General features: G+C 37.4%; 1 protein-coding gene across 1 annotated transcript in view; it reads left to right on the top strand.

Moving 5' to 3' along the window:
* The window catches only part of CNTNAP2 (contactin associated protein 2), a 2,034,882-nt gene that overhangs the window by 1,105,168 nt on the left and 904,704 nt on the right, over positions 1–25,010 (top strand). Inside the window, exon 10 of the mRNA XM_038559273.1 lies at positions 21,151–21,322. Coding sequence (XP_038415201.1) covers positions 21,151–21,322 — 172 coding nt within the window. The remainder of the gene's footprint in view (positions 1–21,150; positions 21,323–25,010) is intronic.

Below are 25,010 nucleotides of genomic sequence, written 5' to 3'. Positions count from 1 at the left end.
CAGGTAATTGTGACTGTAGTTTGTGTTTATATTTTTTCTTTTTCACATGTAATAATAATAATTTTTAAAAGACAAAGTCTTTCTCCTTCAAAGTATTAAAAAATATGCAGGCTTTCAAAATGGGAATATTTATGAGAGTGATAAGGAACTAATTATTAATTCTCTCATGTAAAAACCAAATCTTTCCAAAATATCAAAATATATTTAAATGTGAGAAATTAACCATGTCATTTTATCAGAGCTGTGCAAATGACAGGCTCCTAATGATAACGATAGAGCTGCCATTATTGAGTAGCTACCGTCCGTAACTGCGCTACATGCTTTTTGTATAGCATTTAATGTTCACAAAAACTACAGAAACAGGGAATTGTTACTACTTTTTTCCATAAACAGAGAACTGTCTTTCAAATGAAGAAACTGAAGTTAAGAAGTTAAGCCAGGCAGCAAGGAACCAGGAGAAATAGGAGGATGTTAGTCAAATGATGCAAAGTTGCAGTATAGGACGAATAAATCTAGAAGTCTAAGGTACAACATAATGACTATAGTTTATCATATTGTATACTGCAAATTTGTTAAGAGAATAGATTTCAGGTATTCTCACCACACACAAAAAATGGTAACTATTTGAGGAGTGGATATGTTAATTAGCTTAACTGTAGTAATCATGTCACTGTGTGTATGTATATTAAACCTCGTGTTTTATACATTAATTATAAACATTTTTATTAAAAATAATAAATAAGAATAGGATACGTGACTTAGTCAAGGACATATAACTACATAACTCATATAGAGCAAAGCTAAGGTTCCAACCAGTTCTGCTATTCTGCAGCCTACACTCCTGACCACTAAGATTGTATTTTACAAAATACTGCATTATTGCATAGTAAATAACAAACTTCATGTACTTATGAAGAAGAATCAAAACAATACTTTTTATTTTGTGAAAGTATGAATATATCTATTCTATGTATTAGATACACTGGCAGGCTATGGTCAGAAGAAATTAAGCTTACCAAATAGAAGTCTTTTATTTTGTATTTTGCACGCTTGATGTGTAAGAATACACAACTAAGTTTTAAAAGACCACTTAACGTTTTTAAAAAGATGTAAAAGAGTCAAATTATTCGGTTTCATAGTTCTGATCTCCTCTTCATGGTTGCCCCTGGGCAACTATGGCTTTTGAAATTGTATTGTACAATTTGATTTGCAAATTGATAACTATCCCAATTTGTCAAGAGATCTAGTCTGCTTTTCTGGTTTCCTTTTATTGTCTATAGTGTTATAATTTTTTCCAATACTTTTAAAAGGCAGTCAGAAATATGTCCAGTATCTTTTAGATTTAAGCTAATTGTGTGATAAACACAGTTAACATACCTAATGATTATTAGATTATGATAGTAGTGAAGATCCACAGATAATTTTATTTAGAGATAATTGTTTCACCTAAGGCAATGAGTTGTTTATAAATATCAAGTTTTTATAGTATATTAATGTTTATAATATACATAAGGTTTATACTAAGGTTTATAATATACTAAGGCTTTTATAAGGTTTTAAATATTCTAAACTGTACATATTTAGAATTATTCTAGCTACCTAAGTGGTCTAATAAATTATATCAAATTAATTTTAATCAAATCAAACTAGTAAATGCATTTTAAAAAATAAATACTCATAATGAAATCTATTGTATTTGTCTCTTTCTGTCTTATTTCACTTAGCATCCATGTTGTTGCAGATGGCAAGATTTCATTATTTTTTATGGCTGAGTAATACTCCATTCCAGGGTGTGTGTGTGTGTGTGTGTGTGTGTGTGTGTGTGTGTGTGTTTACCACATCTTCTTAATCCATTCATCTATTGATGAACATTGGGTTGCTTCCATATGATGGTTATTGTAAATAATCCTACAGTAAACATAGGGGAGACTATATATTTTTGAATTGGTGTTTTGTTTTCTTTGGGTAAACATCCCATAGTGGAATTAATGGATCATATGGTATTTCTATTTTTAACTTTTTGAAGACTCTCCATTCTGATTTCTACAGTGGCTGCACCAGTTTGCATTCCCACCAGCAGTGTACAACGGTTCCTTTTCCTCCATGTCTTTGCCAACATCTGTTATTTCTTGTGCTTTAATTGTAGCCATTCTGACAAGTAGAAGGTGGTACCTCATCATGGTTTTGATTTGCATTTCCCTCATGATTAGTGATGTTGAGCATCTTTTCATGTGTCTGTTGGCCATGTGTATGTTTTCTTTGGAAAAATGTACATTGAGGTCTCCTGCTTATTTTTTGGAGAGGACCATTTTTATGCAGAGACTTCCAAGAAAACAGACCTAGCCCAGCACAAATTTTGAAAGACTCCTATATTTATTCAGCAGGTAGAAGACAAGAAATCAGAAAAGGAGATTGAAATGAGATTGCTAGTAAGTACGAAGGAAACCCTGGGCAATGTTAGGCAAGGAAGGAATTACTCAAGAAGAAATTGCTTCTCAAATTCTTCAGATATTTTCATTTTATGTACTCATATGGATAGATAGTAACATTGTTTAGCACAAGTATATTCTTGTTTCTGAGCTTATCTTCCTGATGAGATTTTGATATTCTTGAGGACAAAAATAATATGGTTTGGGGTCTTTAATAAGTACAAAAAGGATTGAAATAATTTAAACCATTTGGAATAATGAAAGTGATGAGGATGAGGATGATAATGTCTAGATCTCTAATATATAATGTGTACCATAATTTTCTAGGCACTTACTCATGTGTATGTTCTAATTAATTATTCACAACAACTTCCTGTACTAGAGTTTTATAATTTTCTCTATTTTATAAATAAAGAAACAGGGAACAGAGCATTTAATTAATTTACCCAAGGTCAAAAAGTGATAGAGACAAAATCCCTAGAGTATCTTCTACTCATCCATTATAAAAACCAGAAAGTATACTTACATGTAATAAATATAAATAGCATACTAAATTTGAAAAAGCCAACAGATTATATTAAATAATTTGCATAATGAAAATTAGCTACAAAAAAACTGTCTCCAAAGAAGTTAGCCTTTCACTAGCATTCCACTATTTTATAATAAAGCTAGAATCACTAGTCTCTGTGCTTGTGCATTTCTTATATCTCCTTAAACACAGCAATTTTTTATCCACATCCCCCTTGATATTTCCCCCATATTTCCCACTGACCTAAATGGTAAACCCAAATCAAACTCTCAGTCTTTATTTCAGTCAATTCTGTGATCCTTCATACTCATCAGTGATGATGATGACCATTCCTTCACTTGGTTGATATCATTTCTTCATGATTTTTCTTTTACCTCTTTCTTATTTTTCTTCACTGGCTTATTTTTCTTATCCCACCCCTGGTAGAGATGATTTCTAGAGTCCAACTTTAGGTTTCCTTGCTCAGTGCATTATGCAATTTCTTCAGGCAGTTTCTTCCACCTCCAGTGCATAATTACTCCCAAATCTTTTTCAAACTCTGATCTCTCCCCTGATATGTAGACATTAATATTAACTGGAGATTGAACATTTTATCTCAGATATTCCCCCAGCTACTTCAGACTTGAGAAGTTTGGCTTTGAGCTTGTCAAAACCCACCCACTATGCTTTCCCCTGTCTCCTTTCATCCTATCCCCTAAAGACCATTTGTGTCTCCTCCATTGGGTGAGTCAAAACCATTCATCTAGTTGCTCAGCCAGAAATCTAAGGGTCCTTCTAGCTGTCACTGTCTTAGTGTAGTCCCCATTTCCAGTGCCTAAGCCAGTTCTGCCCTATCTTCCTGTGAAATATCTTTCATCTATTTCCTCTAGCTGTATTGACATATTCTAGTTAAGGATTTGGAACTTCTCTGGTGTCTTTTTTTATAAGACAACCCCTACTTCAGGTTCCTCTCTGCCAGCCCATCCTTCTTTCGAGCAGAGAATAACATGACACAAAATGATCGAGTCAGTTTCTTGCTCACAATCCTTCATTGTCCATTTGCTCCTCCAATAGAAAATCATTGAGCTCTAGAAGGATTCACAGTCTCGTGGCATTTACATTCTAATAACAGTAAACAACTGTAAACACTGATACAACACATCACATGACAGTAAGTGTTATGAAGGAAAATGGATTGAGAGCTAAGAGGAAGGAGTGTTATCTAACTGGTGGTCAATGAACTCCTGCAGCAGAGACCCAAAGGTCGTGAAGAGGCAAAGTTAAGCATCCTCTCCTTCCAGAATGAAAATCTAAACATCCATTCACTTAACAAATGCAGAGTCTGGAGACTGATATATATTATGTTGTAAAGGATATCTTCAATCTATTAAACCATAACTTCTTTCCAAACTTTATAACAGACACCTTATATCTTGAACATTTCCCATAGATTCTAAGATAAGTAAGGTGGTGAACTTTGTGGCATGTGGGTCCTTCTCAACAAACATGTTTTTAAATAAATTCATAGAAAAGTCAATATTACTGATATCACAAAACTAATACACTGAAAGAGGAGAAACGCACACACAAAATCTTAAGGAGAAGAAATGGGTGGGAAATATCAGAAAGGGAGACAGAACGTAAAGACTGCTAACTCTGGGAAACGAACTAGGGGTGGTAGAAGGGGAGGAGGGCGGGGGTGGGAGTGAATGGGTGACGGGCACTGGGTGTTATTCTGTATGTTAGTAAATTGAACACCAATAAAAAAAAAATAAAATGAAAAAAAAAAAAATCTTAAGGAGGTAAACATTTTAAATAAACCAATCCAGATAATTAGAAATTTTGACAACATCTATGAGAAGAAGCAAGTAGCTGAAGAACTAGAATGAGGAAATTAATAGAATAATTTTAAATAGATTGGTCTTGGAAGATCCTTCTCAAAAGGTGACATGTGAGCTGACCTGAATCATGAGAATAAGTCAGCCATGAAAAATGCAAGGAAGAAGAAACTTTGAGGCAGAAAGGGCTTGTTTTTCCTGAGGCACAGACTCAAGAAGAGAGAAGCTGAAGCATTGTGAGCAAGGACAGCCATCTTAAGCACACAAAAGTGGTTTGAACCGTTCTAGATGTGATAAATTTACTTAAAATATAAAGGGAAATCATACTTTTGTAGAATTTTCTTATGCTTTTTTTTGTAATGGTTTCATTCATATTGTTTTAAGCTTTCAATCTTGAGAGGCATCCTGAGTGGTTGGTTTCATGTGTCCTCATATTTGTAGGGTTTAGGAACTCTTACAGTTCTAAGTCTACCTGAGACAGGTACGTCCTAAAGTGGGAGTGGGAGTGGGAGGCAGGAGTCAGAACATTCCATCTTTTAAGACCACAGATCTCTTCCTGATTTGATAACACAGAATATCAATATATGAGGATCGAGTGTCAGACCCCCCTAAGAGATGTAGCTAAAGACCAAAGGATGTCCTTTAATTATGTGAAAATCATCTCTGACATTAGGAAGAACAGTCTCAGTAACAATCTCTAGGCATTGAATGCAGATTAAAGTGGTATATAGCAGGGAGTGGGGAAATGGAGACAAGATAATTTCATTTTACTGGGAGATATTCCCATCTAAAATAAGTTTCTTGAATGGCAGTGTTTTTAGCATAAACCACCATTTTGTGTGACATAGAACATGAGTTTATTTTTTTTTCAAAATCTATTTTTGAAACAGATTTTCTTTTCCTTTTTTTTAATGAAGTTCGATTTGCCAACATATGATATGACACCCAGTGCTCATCCCATCAAGTGCCCTCCTCAGTGCGTGTCACCCAGTTACCTCATTCCCCTGCCCACCCCCCTCCTACTACCCTTCGTTTATTTCCCAGAGTTAGGAGTCTTTCATGTTTTATCACCCTCTCTAATTTTTCCCACTCATTTTCCCTCCTTTCCCTTATGATCCTTTTCACTATTTCTTATATTCGCCATATGAGTAAAACCATATGATGATTGTCCTTCTCTGGTTGACTTACTTCACTCAGTATAATACCATCCAGTTCCATCCATGTCGAAGCAAATGGTGGGTATTCATACTTTCTAATGGCTGAGGAATATTCCATTGTATATATAGACCACATTGTCTTTATCCATTCATCTTTCGATGGACACCGAGGCTCCTTCCACAGTGTGGCTATTGTGGACATTGCTGTTAGAAACATTGGAGTGCAGGTGTCTTGGTCTTTCACTGCATATAATCTTTGGGGTAAATCCCCAGTAGTGCAATTGCTGGGTCATAGAGCAGATCTATTTTTAACTCTTTGAGGAACCTCCACACAGTTTTCCACAGTGGCTGCACCAGTTCACATTCCCACCAACAGTGCAGGAGGGTTCCGCTTTCTCCACATCCTCTCCAACATTTGTTATTACTGTCTTGTTAATTTTCCCCATTCTCACTGGTGTGAGGTGGGATCTCATTGTGGTTTTGATTTGTGCTTCCCCGATGGCAAGTGAAGTGGAGCATTTTTTCATGTGCTTGTTGGCCATGTCTGTGTATTCTTTGGTGAAATTTCTGTTCATGTCTTTTGCCCATTTCATGATTGGATTGTTGGTTTCTTTGGTGTTGAGTTTAATAAGTTCTTGATAGATCTTGGTTACTAGCCCTTTATCTGATAGGTCAGTTGCAAATATCTTCTCCCTTTCTGTAGGTTGTCTTTTAGTTTTGTTGACTGTCTCGTTTGCTGTGCAGAAGCTTTTAATCCTGATTAAGTCCCAGTAGTTTATTTTTGCTTTTGTTTCCTATGCCTTTATAGCTGTTTCTTGCAAGAAGTTGCTGTGGCCAAGTTCAAAAAGGGTGTTGCCTGTGTTCTCCTCTAGGATTTTGATGAATTCTTGTCTCACATTTAGATCTTTCATTCATTTTGAGTTTATCTTTGTGTATGGTGTAAGAGAATGGTCTAGTTTCATTCTTCTGCACATGGCTGTCTGGTTATCCCAGCACCATTTATTGAAGAGACTGTCCTTTTTCCAGTGGATAGTCTTTCCTGCTTTGTTGAATATTAGTTGATTATAGAGTTGAGGGCCCATTTCTGGGCTCTCTATTCTGTTCCATTGATCTATGTGTCTGCTTTTGTGCCAGTACCACACTGTCTTGATGACCACAGCTTTGTAGTACAACCTGAAATCTGGCATTGTGATGCCCCCGGCTCTGGTTTTCTTTTTCAATATTGCCCTGGCTATTCGGGGTCTTTTCTGATTCCACACAAATCTTAAGATGATTTGTTCTAACTCTCTGAAGAAAGTACATGGTAATTTGATAGGGATTGCATTGAATGTGTAAATTGCCCTGGGTAGCATAGACATTTTCACAATATTAATTCTTCTAATCCATGGGCATGGGATGTTTTACGATCTCTTTGTGTCTTCCTCAATTTTTTTCAGAAGTGTTCTGTAGTTTTTAGGGTATAGATCCTTTATCACTTTGGTTAAGTTTATTCCTAGGTATCTTATGCTTTTGGGTGCAATTGTAAATGGGCTTGACCCCCTAATTTCTCTTTCTTCAGTCTTATTGTTAGTGTATAGAAATGCCACTGATTTCTGGGCATTGATTTTGTATCCTTCCACACTGTCAAATTGCTGTATGGGTTCTAGGAATCTCTAGGTGGAGTCTTTTGGGTTTTCTATGTACAGTATCATATCATCTGCAAAGAGAGAGAGTTTGACTACTTCTTTGGCAATTTGAATGCCTTTTATGTCTTTTTTTTTTTTTTCCTGATTGCTGAGGCTAGGACTTCTAGTACTATGTTGAATAGCAGTGGTGAGAGTGGACATCCCTGTCGTGTTCCTGATCTTAGGGAAAGGCTCCCAGTATTTCCCCATTGAGAATTATATTTGCTGTGGGCTTTTCATAGATGACTTTTAAGATACTGAGGAATGTTCCCTCTATCCCTACACTCTGAAGAGTTTTGATCAGGAATGGATGCTGTATTTTGTCAAATGCCTTCTCTGCATCTATTGAGAGGATCATATGGTTCTTGTTTTTTATCTTGTTGATGTGATCTATCACATTGATTGTTTTACGAGTGTTGGATCATGCTTGCATCTGGGGATAAATCCCATTTGGTCATGGTGAATAATTTTCTTAATGTGCTGTTGGATCCTATTGGCTAGTATCCTGTTAAGAATTTTTGCATCCATGTTCATCAGGGATATTGGTCAATAATTATCTTTTCTGGTGGGGTCTTTGTCTGGTTTTGGAATCAAGGTGATGCTGGCCTCAAAAACGAATTTGGAAGTATTCCATCCCTTTCTATCCTGCAGAACAGCTTTAGTAGAATAGGTATTATTTCTTCTTTAAACGTTTGATAGAATTCCCCTGAGAAGCCATCTGGCCCTGAACTTTTGTGTATTGGGAGGTTTTTGATGACTGCTTCAATTTCCTCGCTGGCTATTGGCCTGCTCAGGTTTTCTGTTTCTTTCTGTTCCGGGTTTTGGTAATTTGTGGTTTTCCAGAAATGCATCCATTTCTTCTAGATTGCCTAATTTGTTGACATATAGCTGCTCATAATGCGTGTTTTAAATCCTTTGTATTTCCTTGGTATTGGTTGTGATCTCTCCTTTTTCATTCATGATTTTATTAATTTGAGTATTTTTACTTTTTAATAAGGCTGGCTAGTGATTTATCTATCTTATTAATTCTTTCCAAATACCAGCTCCTAGTTCTGTTCATCTGTTCTACAGTTCTTCTGGTCTCTGTTTCATTGAGTTCTACTCAAATCTTTATTATCTCCCTTCTTTTGCCTGGTGTAGGTTTTAATTGCTATTCTTTCTCCAATTCTTTTAGGTTCAAGGTTAGGTTGTGTATTTGAGTTTTTCCAATTTTTTGAGGGCGGCTTGTATTGTGATGTATTTCCCTCTTAGGACTGCTTTTGCTGTATCCCAAAGAATATGAAGGATTGTATCTTCATTATCATTAGTTTCCATGAATCGTTTTAAATCTCTAATTTTCTGGTTGATCCATTCATCTTTTAGTAGGATGCTCTTTAACCTCCATGTGTTTGGGTTTCTTCCAAATTTCTTCTTGTGATTGAGTTCTAGTTTCAAAGCACTGTGGTCTGAAAATATGCAGGGGACAATCCCAATCTTTTGGTTTCAGTGGACACCTGATTTGTGACCCAGTATGTGATCTATTCTTGAGAAAGTTCCATGTGCACTTGAGAAGAATGTGTATTCAGTTGCTTTTGGATGGAAACTTCTGTAAATATCTGTGAAATCCATCTGGTCCAATGTATCATTTGAAGCTCTTGTTTTTCTGGAGATGTTCTGCTTGGAAGATCTGTCATTTACAGAAAGCACTGTGTTGCAGTCTCCCAGTATTAGTGTATTACTATCTAAGTATGTCTTTACTTTGGTTATTGATTGATATACTTAGCAGCTCCCACATTAGAAACATAAATATTCATGATTGTTAGGTCTTCTTGTTGTATAGACCCTTTAAGTATGATACAGTGTCCCTCTTCATCTCTTACATCATCCCTCTTATCTGGGAGAAACTTTAATTTATGTGATATAAGGATTTCTACCTCAGCTTTCTTTTGAAGACCATTTGAATGGTAAATGGTTATTTTCAGGCCAGAGGTGTCCCTAGGTCTCAAATGAGTCTCTTGTAGACAGCAAAAAATGGGTCTTGATTTTTTTTATCCAGTTTGATATCCTAGATCTTTTGATGGGATCATTTGGCCCATTCACAATCAGAGTAACTATTGAAAGATATAAATTTTGTGTCACTAATTCATTCCTGTTTTGTGGGTTATTTCTTTGGGTGTCCTCTTTCCTTTACAGAGTCCCCCTTAATATTTCTTACAGAGCCAGTTTAGTGGTCACATATCCTTTAAGTTTCTGCCTATTTTGGAAGTTCTTTATCTCTCCTTCTATTCTGAATGAGAGCCTTGCTGGATAAAGTATTCTTGGCTGCAGGTTCTTCTCATTTAGGACCCTGTATATGCCATGCCAGCCCTTTCTGGCCTTCCAGGTCTCTGTGGAGATGTCTGCTGTTCATCTGATATTTCTCCCCATATAGGTTAAGAATCTCTTGTTTCTTGCTGTTTTAAGAATTTTCTCTTCGGAATTTGCAAGTTTCACTATTAAATGCTGAGGTGTTGAATGGTTTTTAGTGATTGTTGGGGGGGGACCCCTCTATCTCCTAGATCTGAATGCCTGTTTCCCTCACCAAATTAGGGAAGTTCTCACCTATGATTTGTTCAAATACACTTTGTGGCCCTCTCTCCCCTCAGCATCTTATGTAACCCCAATTATACATAGATTCTTCCTTCTCAGACTACCATTTATTTCCCTTAGTCTTTCTTCATGGTCTCTTAATTATTTTTCTCTTTGTTCCTCAGCTTCCTTCCTTACCATCAACTTGTCTTCTATGTCACTCAGTCTCTCTTCCACCTCATTGTTCCTCATCATTAGGACATCCAGTTTGGATTTCATCTCAATTAATTTATTTTTAATTTTGGCCTGATAATATCTCAATTCTGCAGTAACAAAGTCTCTAGAGCCTTTTATGCTTTTTTCTAGAGCCACAGGTAGCTTTATAATTGTGCTTCTGAATTAGCTTTCTGACATGGAGTTGAAATCTACAGTCTGTAACTCTGTGGCAGAGAGTACTGTTTCTGATTCTTTATTTTGTTGTGAATTCTTTTTCTAGTCATTCTGTTCAGTGCAGAGTGGCTGTATGAGTGGGCTGATTCAAGAACATCAACCACAACCTAAGTAAATTCATCTCTAGATGATTCTGATGAGGTCAGAGACCAGAAAATGAAAAAGATCAGAAAAAAATAAAACAAAAGGACCACTAAAGTGAAAAACAAAATTTTAAACAAAGTAGTAAAAAATAAAAGGCCAAAAACCCCAAGGAAGAAGAAAAAAGAAAAAAAAATTAAACAGGAAGAAGATTTAAAAAGGGCGGGGGGGACTGAGGGATGGTGGTGGTGAAAAAAGTTGTAGTGGAGGGAGAATGTAGTCTCCCTGAGGGGTCCTAGAGGGTGATCCTCTTGGTTCTGAGTGTATTAAGTTCTGTATGTTAGAAAATGCTCAGTCCCAAATTTACATAAACAAGCAATACTTGTTGAAAGCCCCAACATTGACCACCAAAACATAAACAAGATAAAAGAGGGGGGCAGAATGGGAAGGAAGAGAGAATATAATCTCACAAAATGAACCAGCATGGCATACCACGTGGGTGTATGCTGGTCATATTTTAGAAGGTATTAACTCCTGCCACTGTAGAAGAAAATGAGGCAGAGAAACGAAAAACCGTATCTCGTGTATCTCCCAAACTTAAATTGAATATGTTGAAGGGAATCTAGAAGTGGGAAAATATCTAAGACATGTAATTGTAGAAATATGAACATTAAATAGGAAGAAACTTAAAAATGAAGAGGTGGTAAAATATTGTAGTTAAGGTGGGAAAAGAGAAAACATTGGAAATTTTTAGTCTGATATAAAAATGAATTACAATGGAAAAAAGAAGAAAAATTAAAAAAAGGGGGGGGACCCCCTTGTTCTATATATTATATTCCCTCTATTTCCTCTTGGTCCTGAAGCTTCCAGCACTGCTTGGTCCAGAACTTGCTCTTCCCCTGTCCTTCCAGCTGGTCTTCTGGGTGAGGGGCCTGCTGTGCTGATTCTCAGGTGTGTGCACCTGGGGCAGCTGCCCCGCCCCCGTCAGGTGCACAGCTCAGTGGGAGCTGTTTATACTGTGAGGCCCCTGCTCAGTCCCAGGCACAGGGTGACACCAGGAGGGACAACCACACTGGTGGCCGCCAGCTGTCCAGCGCTGGAGTCAGCTCCCGCAGTAACTACCGCAGCGCCCAGTCCGCAGGGGCCTGGATGCTCCAGGGGCGGGGGGCACTGATCCGCCCAGCTCAGGGCCCCTTGGAGGCAGGAGCATCCCTGCTGTCCTGGGCCCTCCCGGCCTCCGCCTGTCCCGGGGGGAGGCCGGATCCTGGGCTGTGTCCCCCGGCGCCCTGGGCTCCGAGGCCTGCACTGCCCGAGCTGCTCCCAGTCCTCGCTCCAGCCCCTTAGGGAGCTCGGCCGCAGGGTGTGGTGCGCTCTCGCCTGGGTGCACCTCCTCTGCTAGTGACCCTGGGAACCTGGGGGCTCCACTGCCCCTCCTGGGATCCTGCCCGAGCTCCCTGCTAAGCGCCTTTACATCTGGGAAGAATCCGGGGTGGATTTTTAAAGTTCCTGCATCTCCGGGGCTGCACTTTCCTGTCCCGAGGGCTCTCGCTGCCCCCTTAGCCTGGCTCCTCGCGGGGGCCCCTCTCCCAATGGATTCTTTCTTATTTATTTATTCTCCATCTCCCTACCTTGTTAGAAGCCAAAGCCCTTCTCTCTGTAGCCTTCCAGCTGTCCTCTCTTTAAATCTCAGGTCAAATTTGTAGGTGTTCAGGCTGGTTTGCAAGTTATCTAGGTGAGCTGGTGGGGACAAGTGACTTAGGAACCCCACTCCTCCGCCATCTGGCCCCGCCTCCGGAACATAAGTTTATTATAAAGTTTTAATTTTCAGACAATTTAAAAGTTGAAAAATAAAATTCCAAGAAAAGTACAAAAGGCACCGATATAACTTACACCTCCTTACATTACCCCATCCAGTAATGTCCCACCTAGCAGAAAGGCCCCAGCTGGGGTCACCCGTCATGTCTGTGTTCCTGCCTCCACAGTGTCGTCAATAGGAATCCGATCCTCCACTGTTTCTAGGCTTCCACAGCCTGGTCACTCCTGAAGACCTTTATTTGGGTCTGTTTCCTCAGGACAGCGCCTACCTTGTGCGCTTTGGGCAGGAGGACCACCAGGTGGTGCTGTGCGCTGCTCATTGCTTCTTATCAGGGTCCAAGCGCGTTCTCAGTCCCTTGACTGGTGGTGATACCTCGGATCACTTGATTACAAAGATGTCTCTCCTGTTCCCTGCTGCCAAATGACAGCTATTCCCTTTGAAATAAATTAATATGTTTTTAGGGACCCACTTAGACACTTTGTTTGTTCCTCATCTTTTAGTCACTCGTTGGAGTATCAATTGATAGTTGTTGTCTGATTTAATTACTATTGTGATGGTTGCCAAATGGTGACTTTCCAATTCCAGTATATATATATACTGGATATTTATATATAAATATATATTTACATATAAATATATAAAATATAATATAAAATATATATATAATATATATAAAATATATTAAAATATATATAATATATAAAATATATAATATAATATATTAACATATAAATATATATTTATATATTTACATATATAAATATATATTTATATATTTATATATATTTAGTAGTTAGCATTGTGCTATAGAAACAGATTCGGGCCCTTTCCATTTATTTACTCATGTTTTTGTGGGTGGACTCATGGATTACTGTTTTTTTTTTTCATTGAGATATGACGTATAAATTTATCCTTCCCTCTCTTCCTTCCTTCTTTCGATACTCATAATATGTTTTAATGCTCAAACTATGTATTTGGTGCTCCAATTGTCTAGACTTGAGTAATGGAAATGTACATCAGGCTGGCTCCTGTGTCATTCTGACATGGGCCCCGTCATTCTTTGAGCGTTTCTTCTTCTTCTTCTTCTTCTTCTTCTTCTTCTTCTTCTTCTTCTTCTTCTTCTTCTTCTTCTTCTTCTTCTTCTTCCTCTCCTTCTCCTTCTCCTTCTCCTTCTTCTCCTTCTTCTCCTTCTTCTCCTTCTTCTCCTTCTTCTCCTTCTTCTCCTTCTTCTCCTTCTTCTTCTTCTTCTTCTTCTTCTTCTTCTTCTTCTTCTTCTTCTTTTTTAAAATAGTTGACACACAATGTTACATTAGTTTCAGGTGTGCAAGATTTTGACAAGTGTACCTTATGCTGTGCTCACTACAAGTGTAGTTACCATTTGTCATCATACAAAGCTATACTATTCCCTGTGGGGTCCCTTTCATCCCTGTGACTGGTTCATTTCAAAACTGGAAGCCTTTCCTCTTACTCCCCTTCACCCACTTTGCCCATCCTCCCACACCCTTGGCCTCTGGCAACCATTGATTTGTATTCTGCACTTATGGGTTGTTTCTGCTTTTCTGTTTGTTCATTTGTTTTGTTTGCTAATTTCTGTATATAAGTGAAATTATATTATTTTCATCTTTCTCTAACTTACTTCACTTAGCATAATACCTTCCAGGTCCATCCATGTTGTCACAAATGGCAAGATCTCAAGGCACCAGGGAGGCTCAGTCCATTAAGCATCTGCCTTCAGCTCAGGTCATGATTGCAGGGTCCTGGGATCCAGCCGCCCCCCCCCCCCCCCCCCCGCCACATCGGGCTCTCTGCTTGGTGGAGAGTCTGCTTCTCCCTCTGCCTCTGCTGCTCCCCATTGCTTGTTCTCTCTCTCTCTCTCTCTCTCTCTCTCTCTCTCTCTCTCGCTGTTAAATAAATAAATAAATAAATAAATAAATAATAAATAAATAAATAAATAAATAAATAAATAAATAAATAAATAATTTTTTTTTAATGGCAAGATCTCACTTTTTTAAGATAATTAATGTATTGGGGCACCTGGGTGGCTCCAGTTAAGCATCTGACTCTTGATTTCAGCTCAAGTTGTGATCTCGGGGTTGTAAGATCAAGCTCTCAGTGCTGGGCTTGGAGTCTTAAGATTCTCTTTCTCCCTCTCCTCTGCCCACCCCCCCCCCACTAAAAACTTAAATAAAAAATAAAATGAATTATTTTCCTTTCTCTATTTTTTTCTTTTTCCAAATTTTTATTTAAATTCCAGCTAACATACAGTGTAGTATCAGTGTCAGGTATACAATACGGTGATTCCACACTTGCATAAGTGCTCATCACAAGTGTTCTCTTTAATCCCCACCATCTATTTCATCCACCATCCTGCTCACCTCCCCTCCAGTAAGTCTCAGTTTGTTCTCTCTAGTTGAGAGTCTATTTCTTGGCTTCTCCCTAGTGTTCATTTGTTTTTGTTTCTTAAATTCCATGTATCAGCGGAATCATGTGATATTTATCTTTCTCTGACTGACTTTTCACTTAACATAATACTCTCTAGCTCCATCCATGTCTTTGCAAATAGCAAGATTTCATTCTTTTTCATTCTTTCTGATGACCGAGTAATATATATATATATATATATATATATATATATATATATATATATAATATTCTTCTTATGTACATCTTCTTTATCCATCCATCTATTAATGGGCACTCAGGTTGCTTCCATATGTTACCTATTGTAAGTAAAGCTGCAGTAAAAATAAGGGTGCCTAGATCTTTTTTGAATCTGTGTTTTTGTTTTGTTTTGTTTTGTTTTGTTTGGGGGGAGGGGTAAATACCCAGTAGTGGAATTACTGGATCTGATTATATTTCTATTTTTAATTTTTTGAGGAACCTCCATACTGTTTTCTACAGTGGCTGCACCAGTTTACATTCCTACCAACAGTGCACTAGGGTTCCTTTTTCTCCACATTCTCACCAACACCTATTATCTCTTGTCTTTCTGATTTTAGCCATTCTGAGCACTTTTTTTTTTTTTTTTTTTTACTTTCGGGTGCAGTAGAATGTTCCAAGCTCCCATTGTACTTTCCTGACCCCCTGGAGTCAGCCATTTCTCCAAGATGTCCTGGTCTTATTCAGTAGAGAAACTAAGATCTGAACTATAGGAGCACTTACTGCTTCTGGGGGTAACCCTGCTCCCAGACCATCTTCAGTGAATGGTAGGAACCATCTGTATATTGTGCACATACACAATTGCAGCTAGATTTGTTTCTGTAACTAGCTGTATAAAACTGAAAACCACAAGGGCCCCCCTTGGTTGGATTGGATAGATAAAATTTCAATCCAAAACCCACAAGATCCACTCAAGATTTTACACTTTTCCCTTGTACCCTCCTTTACTGACAGTGAGAACCTGGCTCCCACTCTCCTCAATATACTTATTTACTTGCTCGTTCAGCCTATATTGTAGTCACTCTCCCAGCCATGCTGGGTGGATATGCTGCCTCCCTGCTCTTGCTGTGCAGGCACCAGTGACCACAGAGCTCACACTCAGCTGCTCTAACACCTGCTGGCTGGGATTCCAGCCCTCACCTGGGTGAATTGCTGGGTAACCAGTAGAGATAAGTAGACATTTTGCATAGTCATATTAGATTATATTAGAAGGAATAACTAAATGTGTTTTTTAGCATTCTTACCTCATCCCACCAGCCTCTCTCACCCCAAACTTCCCAACTTTAAAATAAGTATAAATTGAGAAATCTCATATACTTTGTGGCTTTAGCCATATGCAGTTTCAAACCTATTGCCTGTTGTTTGCTTTCTCTGTCCCATCAGGTTCACATTCTGACTTACAACTGCTTAGATTGGTGTTTTGATGCCAAAACAAGTATCAGCATGTTTTTCACTAATGTATTTCTGAATTAAAATTTTAAGGCTTTTTGTCAGCAAGAATAATAAAATACTGAGTAGACTTCAAATCAGATATGACGCTTTCATGTGCGAAGTCTTGAAACAGAAATCTCAAAAGTGCCAGTTAGGTTACACAATTATAAGGACCCTGCAAAGAGGGTAAGTTTCCACTTTTCGCTGGTAGTGAGAGGCAGTGCAAGCTGCAAGGTGATGATTAGCGTGGGTGTCACCCTGCCAGATCACGGAGCCAGGGAACAACCCATGTGTACACATTGCATTTTTTTATTCCAAATTCATAGATATTTAAAGTTCTACGCCAAAACAAACAAAAGCTAATCTCTTCATTCTATGTAATCTTCCTATTAATGTGGCAAATTTCAATTAAGTTTAACTCTCTATCCATTTTATATCTATTTCATTTCTGACCCTCAGAATCCCAGCTGCAAATTTGTATCACCAAAGAGTTCTGCTATTAATCTACTAAGTAGGTTAATTCTTGAACTATAGAGTGGCCACTGCAAGTATCACAGACACTAATACACTAGTATTTTTACCAAAATTATATCTGTACAGAAAGGGAACAAATGCAGAAAACAATATGTTCTTGACTGCTGCATAAAAACTACCTCAAAGTTTAGTGTCTCCAGCACAGTAAGACCTTATTCTCTCATCCTTGTTTGTGGGCCAGTAATTCAGAAGCAACTTGGCTGGGAAGTTCTAGCTTGAGGTTCTTATGAGGTTGCAGTTTTATGTTTCCTGCAGCCTCCATCATCTGAAGCCTTGACTAGGATTGAAAGCTCTATTCAAGATTGCTTACTCATGTGGCTAGTGAGTTGTTGCTCAGGGTTAGGTCTTCTTTCGTTTCTACTTGAGTGCCTCTGCATCAGGCTGCTTGAGCTTCTTCATGGCATAGGGGCTGGCTTCTCAGACCAGGGATCCCAGAGACCAAAGTAAAGCCTTTAATGCCTTTCATTACTAAGTCCTGGAAGTCACAGACACACTGTCACTTATGCAATATTCTGTTGTACGGTCAGCACTGATTCAGTGTGGGAGGGAACCACATGGTATGAATAGCAGGAGGAGATTTATGGCTGTCTTGGAGATTGGTTACCATAGTTTGTCCTCTGAGACACAAAGATTCATGTCTCTCCCCACATGAAAAAGTACCCTAGTTCCTCCGAAGACCCCTATAGCTTCATTCCATTAAACGATCTGCTCAGAATCCAGCAACTCATCATCTGAGTCAAGTTCATACCAACCCGAAGTTCCTAGGAAAGTCTAAGAACAAAGGAAGTTGTTTAGATACAGCTTCTTGTCCGAAGACCTGTGAACGAATTGTGTACCACCACACATCCAACATATGATGATCAGATAGGCATAGAGTAACCACTTTAGACTTTCTGGTTCAAAAGGGAGAAATAAGAGGTACACAGAAGTAACTGATCCATAGTGGTTCTAAACTCCAATCAGGTACATGTTGGTGATTCCTGGATTAGGACTCACCCCTAATATTTCTTGGAAGTGTTTCTTCATGGATCTTGGCTCTGCCCTCTGGTTACAGTTCTATCACTCTGATCAATGCTTCCTTTTTATGTAAAAAGTAGGCTGTGCCTATAGCTGCATAGTTCTTGCCTGTAGAAGTTTAGAGCCTAAAGATATAGCTTCCTTCTGTACCATCTCTGTCTCTTTTTAGTCCAGGATGGTGGTGTTACCAGAATCATGACTGTTGTATAATTTGTGGGTTTCCTATGAATGTTATTGTGGTTTATTCCATTAAATAAAAGCCACATCCAGAATCTGATGAAGATAAGGGTGTTTTACATTGGACTTCCGCTGACATGCTAAGGGAAAAATGCCCTTAACATTATTAGAACCCTTGTTGCTTAACTCAGTGAATCTGTAAGACATACCAATAAGATGTCTAGCAGTTCTCTAGTCTGAATGAATGCTTCTTTGAGGCACCACCTAATACATTTTGGAAGTCTTAAGATGGATATCACAGTCACACCTCATTGCTATCTTTACATTATGTTTTACTGCTAGTTGATCTTTGCCTGAAAGTGACCTCAATTTTTGCATTTTTACCATCTGGAGAGCCTAGAACTGAGAAAATACTACTTTATTTTCAAATCCACCAAGTCCTGCTGTCTTTGGACAGTTTGGTTTTCCTTTAGTCTTTCTCTCTTCTTTTTCCTATAGATAGATGATCAGAATTTTGTGCCTGAAATGTCTTTAGCTAGGTTACCTAATGCATTAAATATAATTTTTCCTTCCCATATTATCACGATGTTATTAAACTTCCTGCTGCAGCATAACCAGGCTCCAGTTTTCTCTCATTTCTAATCACATTCATTCTTCACTTTCCTGTAAGCCATTACTGACGACCTCCTCAAGAGCCATCAGGCTTCTCTGCTCACACTCTTTTCAAGGCCTTTCCCACTTACTTGTGCATACCAATCCCTAGGTAGCTGCCACATTTTTAGGTTTTGTTGCAATTCCCCTCCCATACTAAATTTATTACTAGGTACTCATTATTGCATAAAAAATCACCCCAAAGTTTAATAGCTGGAAACCATGATTTATTATCTCTCGTGGGCTTTTCCATGATTGCTCATGAAATGATCAGTTAGCAGTCAGAGAGACCAAACCGGATACTGGCATCAGAAGTCACACAAAGCCACCACTTAATACTTTTCCACCGTCCAGAGTCAGCACTAATTCATTGTAGAAAAAGACTATGAAAGGGTGTGAATACCAGGGGCAAGGATTAATGGGCTTCCTCTTGGAGATATTAAAGATAATGCAAGGAAAGGAAAAAAAACACCAAATTTTTAATGGATATGTAGTAGTTTGTCTTATAATTATCTTCCTAGAATGTATTCCATGTAGAAAAGTGAAGGGACTTGACAATTTCAAACTCCAGAATTTATCAGGGCCAAATAGAACATTGTTATGAGTGACTGATGAAGTCTTGTTTTATGAACTTAATTATGTCCAATTCATAGTAATCTGTGTTACGCAGCTGCTTTGTTTCAGAGGTCTTATTCTCACAAACAGACCTACACATTTTGAAATATTTCAAAGCTAGTGTGGATATTTAGAGACTCCCAAGTACTCAAAAAACAGAACCAAATGATTGTCTTGTTAAGAGTAGTCAATAAAGTTACAGCTGGATGTTTTCTCTCTTCTAAGTTTAGACATTATATTCCATTCAATTTTATCTTGATTAAACAGATTGAAAATCATATGTATGCATACAACTACTCTAAATGGGCCACTTATCTAAGATCAGCAGTTTTCTGAGGAGTCGAACTTAATGAAAATGACAAAAAAAAATGTGACTTAGGGAAAAAATATATATGCCATATGTTTGACATTGGATGTAGAGTCTGATATATATATATATATATATATATATATATATATATATATATATATTTTTTTTTAAGTCAAGAAATTGATTTAAATAGAACCTTGTTTTTAAATAGTAGTGTGTTGGTGGAAAATGATACATGGCTCTGTAATTAACTCTTAAAAGGAATTCAAATGATAATTACTAGACTTTACATACCATACCCCATTAGTAATGGAAGAAAGAAGGTTTCTATTGTCCTAATTTATTATTACTAATCAAAAAGGACATCTACAAAAATTACTTCATGGTCAATTTTTCAGAAAAGTTTTCTCTTGGAAATTTATTTTTATCCACTTAATGACACATCTTGATCACAACCCATTCTGTATAAATTTTTCTATAGCTACAGTATTAGACTGAAATGAATATGTTAATAACTTCAGAATTCTAAGCAGACAAATTAGTACAGTTCAGATTTGCTCTAGTAGGTAAACTTGGTGTGAGGTAAGTAAGTAAAGTATAAGAAGTAAAAGCTTTTTTGAGATTTTTCTGGAGATACTTAATGGGATAAAAAATAGTTTTTCCTGTGGCTTACAAATTTAATACACATAATAAGAATTATGCCTTTTTCTATTAAAAAGGCATAATGTAGGTAATTGACTGGTGTTGCTGTCTTAAAGTTGTGATAAAATTTTTAATGTTTAATTTTGAACTTCATATGTATATATTCCATTCCCTAATAGAACCACTAGTATTTATTGCCTTTTTCATTTATGCTCCCTATACCCTATTAGCTATATAAGATGGATATTCAGAGGAGGGTGGCTGAGCTTTCTTCCTAATTTTTTTTCTTTATAATGTTTCTTTGGATTTTATAAATTGGGAAATCATTTGTAATGCAAATATCTCTTTGAGTTGAGTTAGACAATCCATAAGAAAAATCCATCATGATCGATAATAGTTTAGCTTCTTGACATCTGAAGAACAGGCCTGTAGGGAACCAAGAAAATAGAAGTAAATATTGAAGGCATAAAAGAAAGGTGGTGGGATAGTTGGGATAGGTCTGAAGTTTTATGTTTTAATCTCTGAAGAGAGAGTCAGGTGAGGAACTGTAGCAGTGAGTCTTTAAGAGCAGAGGAACAGGGAGATGTGCAAAGTGAGAAAGAAAATGCCACAGATAAAATAGGAGGCATGGTGGCCCCCCAGAGACAAACATTGGCCTGGGTTCAGCCCTGCCTTCTTCCTCCTGAAATAATATGCTTTCTCAAAAGATTCAATTCTTTTACATTGAGTGCAACGTCAACAAGGATCAACGAGACAGGATGGCTGTGGTGAGGGAAACCACCTGGAGGAATGTTAGTGGGGCACACCGTTCACAGAATATAACATTCCACTTCTTCTCTCACAGGTTTTCTGAACCAGATGAATAACTCCAGTCACTCCGTCCTTCAGCCTTCATTCCAAGGATGCATGCAGCTCATCCAAGTGGACGACCAACTGGTGAATTTATACGAAGTGGCTCAGAGGAGGCCGGGGAGTTTTGCAAATGTCAGCATCGACATGTGTGCCATCATTGACAGGTACGCAGTCATTCATCCGACCTCAAATTGTCCCCACTTTGTAATTTTGCAAGCAATGGCTGAGTTATGAAGGAACTCGGTTTATTTTACAATTTGCTTCCTACACTCAGAAGCAGAAATGTCCCTTATCTCCTTGTCTTGGTCACGACTCATCCTCAGCATATTGTCCCCTCTGGAGCCCTCGTCTGAAGGAAAAGAAACTTTTAAAAATATTGGCAGGCAGTATGGGAATTTACTGAAGCAGAATATTTAATGTAATTGAGTCTGCTTACAAAATATATATGCTGAAATATTGCAAAATCTAATCTGTATTCATTTTTTTCAAATCTAAGGAGGAACTTTTTTTTAATAGAAACTTAGTTGACTTTTCACATACAACTCTTACATGAAGTATTATGACATCATTACTTACACTAACCTTGATATACTTCTAAAAAGTGCCTTTCATTCCACCATAAAACACCTTTTGAGATATTTCATCCATAAATGAACTATAGCTAACTTTGTGTTGAATCTAACCTGGTGAATTTAGGTGACTTTCTAAACTGTATTCAAATCTCTTATGAGAAGGCTATCTTATCCTGAAGAATAATTGTATTAATTTTATATTTGGGAAGATGAAAGCTTCAGAAGTCCCAGTCTGCCCCCAACAAATTGTAGACCTTCCGTCTCTAACCACCATATTTCATTTAAGAGGAGATCCTTAGGAAAGTCATTCAAAGACATAATAAAACTTAAAAATATATAAAATCATCTATAATGCAGTTAGTTTGCTTCTATATAATCTCAATAAAATTGTATCCATGTGAATGGTAAATGACAGTTCAAATAGTGGCTATAGAATGTGACTTTTTTTTAAAGCCTTATATGTTTATAATAAGACCTGATAACCTAGCATAGTTCTCATTTCTATTACATGTTTGTAAATACTCATCCTGTTGAATATCTTCCTAATTTTTGAACCAGCAGTAATGCAACAGGTATTATTTCTGCCTAAAGCAAGGGGTAGCAATAATCAGAAAAACTGAGAGATGAATGTTTTAAGATTATATTTCTGATATTTGATATTTCTCTATAAAATTTTATTAATTGTTTTCCATACAGGAAGATTTTCCTTCTTAGTAATAGGTATACAGCATATTGAGTAATTTTAGTACCTTGTCCATTTTCCATGTCAGTAGCTTTAATGATACAACAATTTCTGTCAATAACACCCAAGTTAATTCATTCGGCTTTTGTAAACAGGCTAGATTTTTATGGTGATGTTGCTATTTCACTTCGAACAGCATGTATCCTGGACATTATATTTAAATTGTTTGCTAGCAAAGAACTACGGGTAAGACATTGAGACTTTAATGTTATACTTCCAAGGAGAGAGTAGGCACTAAATTGGCCCCAAAAGAATGAATGGGATGTTTGTAAATGAAGAGAATGACAAATATCATTTCTGAGGAGAAGAACAATGCAAGAAAAGATGAAGAACAGGGAATACAGATTTCAATTTTTGGCAGATACAGGAATATACAAAGTATTTTTTTTCAGAATGGATCAGTCTCATTGTCCACACTGCCAAGTGTCCTGTAGCTGACAGAACAAAGAATATGTCTTTTATATCCTCCAGAATGATAACCCAGAAGAGTAGTTATGGGAAAGTAGTCACCTCTGACACGTCACATGATTCTTAAGTCTATTAGGGAATCTATTTTCTGCTTGCTCTACTTTTAGAAGGTAATGACTTATTTTTTCCTAAATTGGTGTATAATTGACATATAACGCTATATTAGCTTCAGGTGTACAACATAGTGAATTGATAATTATATGTATTGCAAAATGATCATCAGGACAACAGCTTATGTATATTAATTACCAATATGTGAAAGAGCAAATTTCTTTATTCACCTAAAATGTTTCCAGTTCAAAATCTTACTCTGTGAAGTGTTGTATTTTTGTATATATGATTCAGGACTGTATTCATCTTATTCCAGCCATTGAGGAGCTCATTGATGACTCCCCCTTAATCTGTGTTTTTCCATGTGAGAGTAGGGGTTTCAGCTTGTCCTCATATAACAGTGACCCACCAGAAAACTGTAAGGATACATTCCCAGCCCATCTCTGGTTTGATGTTTTCCTTCTCACTAACTTAAACTTTACAACTGCCCGATCTCTGCCATTTTATTTTCAAACTATCTAAATTTTCCCTAAGTAAGCCTACGCTAGCTCTTTCTTACTTTGCTACTCTCAGATTTCAGCTTGATTGATTTGAGTGCTATTTTTGAAAAAAAAAAAAAAGGATAAATGAGAACATAGGGCCAAAAAATAGAAAAGCTACCACAGACATAATTTTTATGAAATGTTTGGCGATGATAGGAGCAGCTGCAATGATTTGATGAGTAGAACTTAGGGAAATAGTTTGGGGGAATGATTGTAAAGGGGTTTTGCTGTGTGTTGTACTGGAATACCCTATGATTTGAGCTTGCATCTTTGTGTGTGGATTTACATGTGGCTTGTTTTTCTTACTTGTTTGTTTTCTGAGCACAGCAGTGAACCAAGAAAAAAGCAAGCATGCCAAACTAGAGAATTAGTCATCCAGTAGTATTTTCTGATGTAGCCATGATGCCAGATACTGTTCTAGGCACTTAGGATACATCATTAAACAAAGCATACAAAGATCCTGTACTTGTAAATCTCACATTCTGTGGAAAGCAGAAGAAGAACGCATGTAATAAATAAGTAAAAAATCATAGTAAGTTAGAAGAATTAAGTGCTATGAAAAAAAATAAGTAGAGCAAATCAAGGAACACTGGCATTCCAGGAGGTTGAGGTGTTGGGTTGCAGTCTAAATGGGTTGGTCAGAGTTAGCCTTCCTGAAAAGATGATATTGGTTCAAGACCTAAAAGAAGTCACAGAATCTGCCAATTCTGTTGGCAAGAAAATAGGCATACAGAGAAAACAGTCAATGCAATTAAGCAGCCTGGCATGATCTAGGATCAGCATGGGGCCAGGGTGGCAAATTTGGAAGGACAAGGAATGGAGTTCTGGGGAACGAGGCCAGAGAAGTTCTGGAGATCTGTAGGTTATTTAAGCAATTTGACTTTTATTCTGAAGAAATTAAGGAGCCATTGCAGGTTTCAGAGTAGAGCAATGACATGATCTAGCTTACAGTCTAAAAGGATAACTCAAAAAAAAAAAAAAAAAAAAAAGAATAACTCTGGCTGTGGCAGGAAGAAAGGTAGAAGCAAGAAGCTTATTATCACCTCCAAGTGAGAGGTGCTGATGGCCTAAGACCAGGGTGCTGACATAAGGGGTAGTGAGATGCAGTCAGTTCTAAATATATTTAGCAAATAGAATCAATAGGAGTTTCTTGATGGATTAAGCATTAGAGGATTATTTAGTATACACCCAAATTATTTAGTTTAAGCAGCTGGAAGGAAGGAGTCACCATCTCCCAATGGGAAGACTAATGGTAGGGAAGATTGGTCAAGGATTGAGAAAAAATATCAGGAATTCAGTGTTGGGCATGAATTGAAAGGTCTGCTAGTGGCTGTGACAGGAAAGTAGTTGGATATATGTTAGTAAGAAGTGTGTATCTGCAGATTACACAATAAAATGCTGTGTCTGATGAAATCTCCATGTTTGCCTGTTGAGCGCCTCTGGTTTCTTTAACTATATATCATAAATAGCTATAGAC

The sequence above is a fragment of the Canis lupus genome, chromosome 16 (genome assembly GCF_011100685.1).
Source record: "Canis lupus familiaris isolate Mischka breed German Shepherd chromosome 16, alternate assembly UU_Cfam_GSD_1.0, whole genome shotgun sequence".
NCBI lineage: Eukaryota > Metazoa > Chordata > Mammalia > Carnivora > Canidae > Canis > Canis lupus.
The sequence above is the reverse complement of the archived record's forward strand: the minus strand, read 5'-3'. Positions and strand labels throughout refer to the sequence as shown.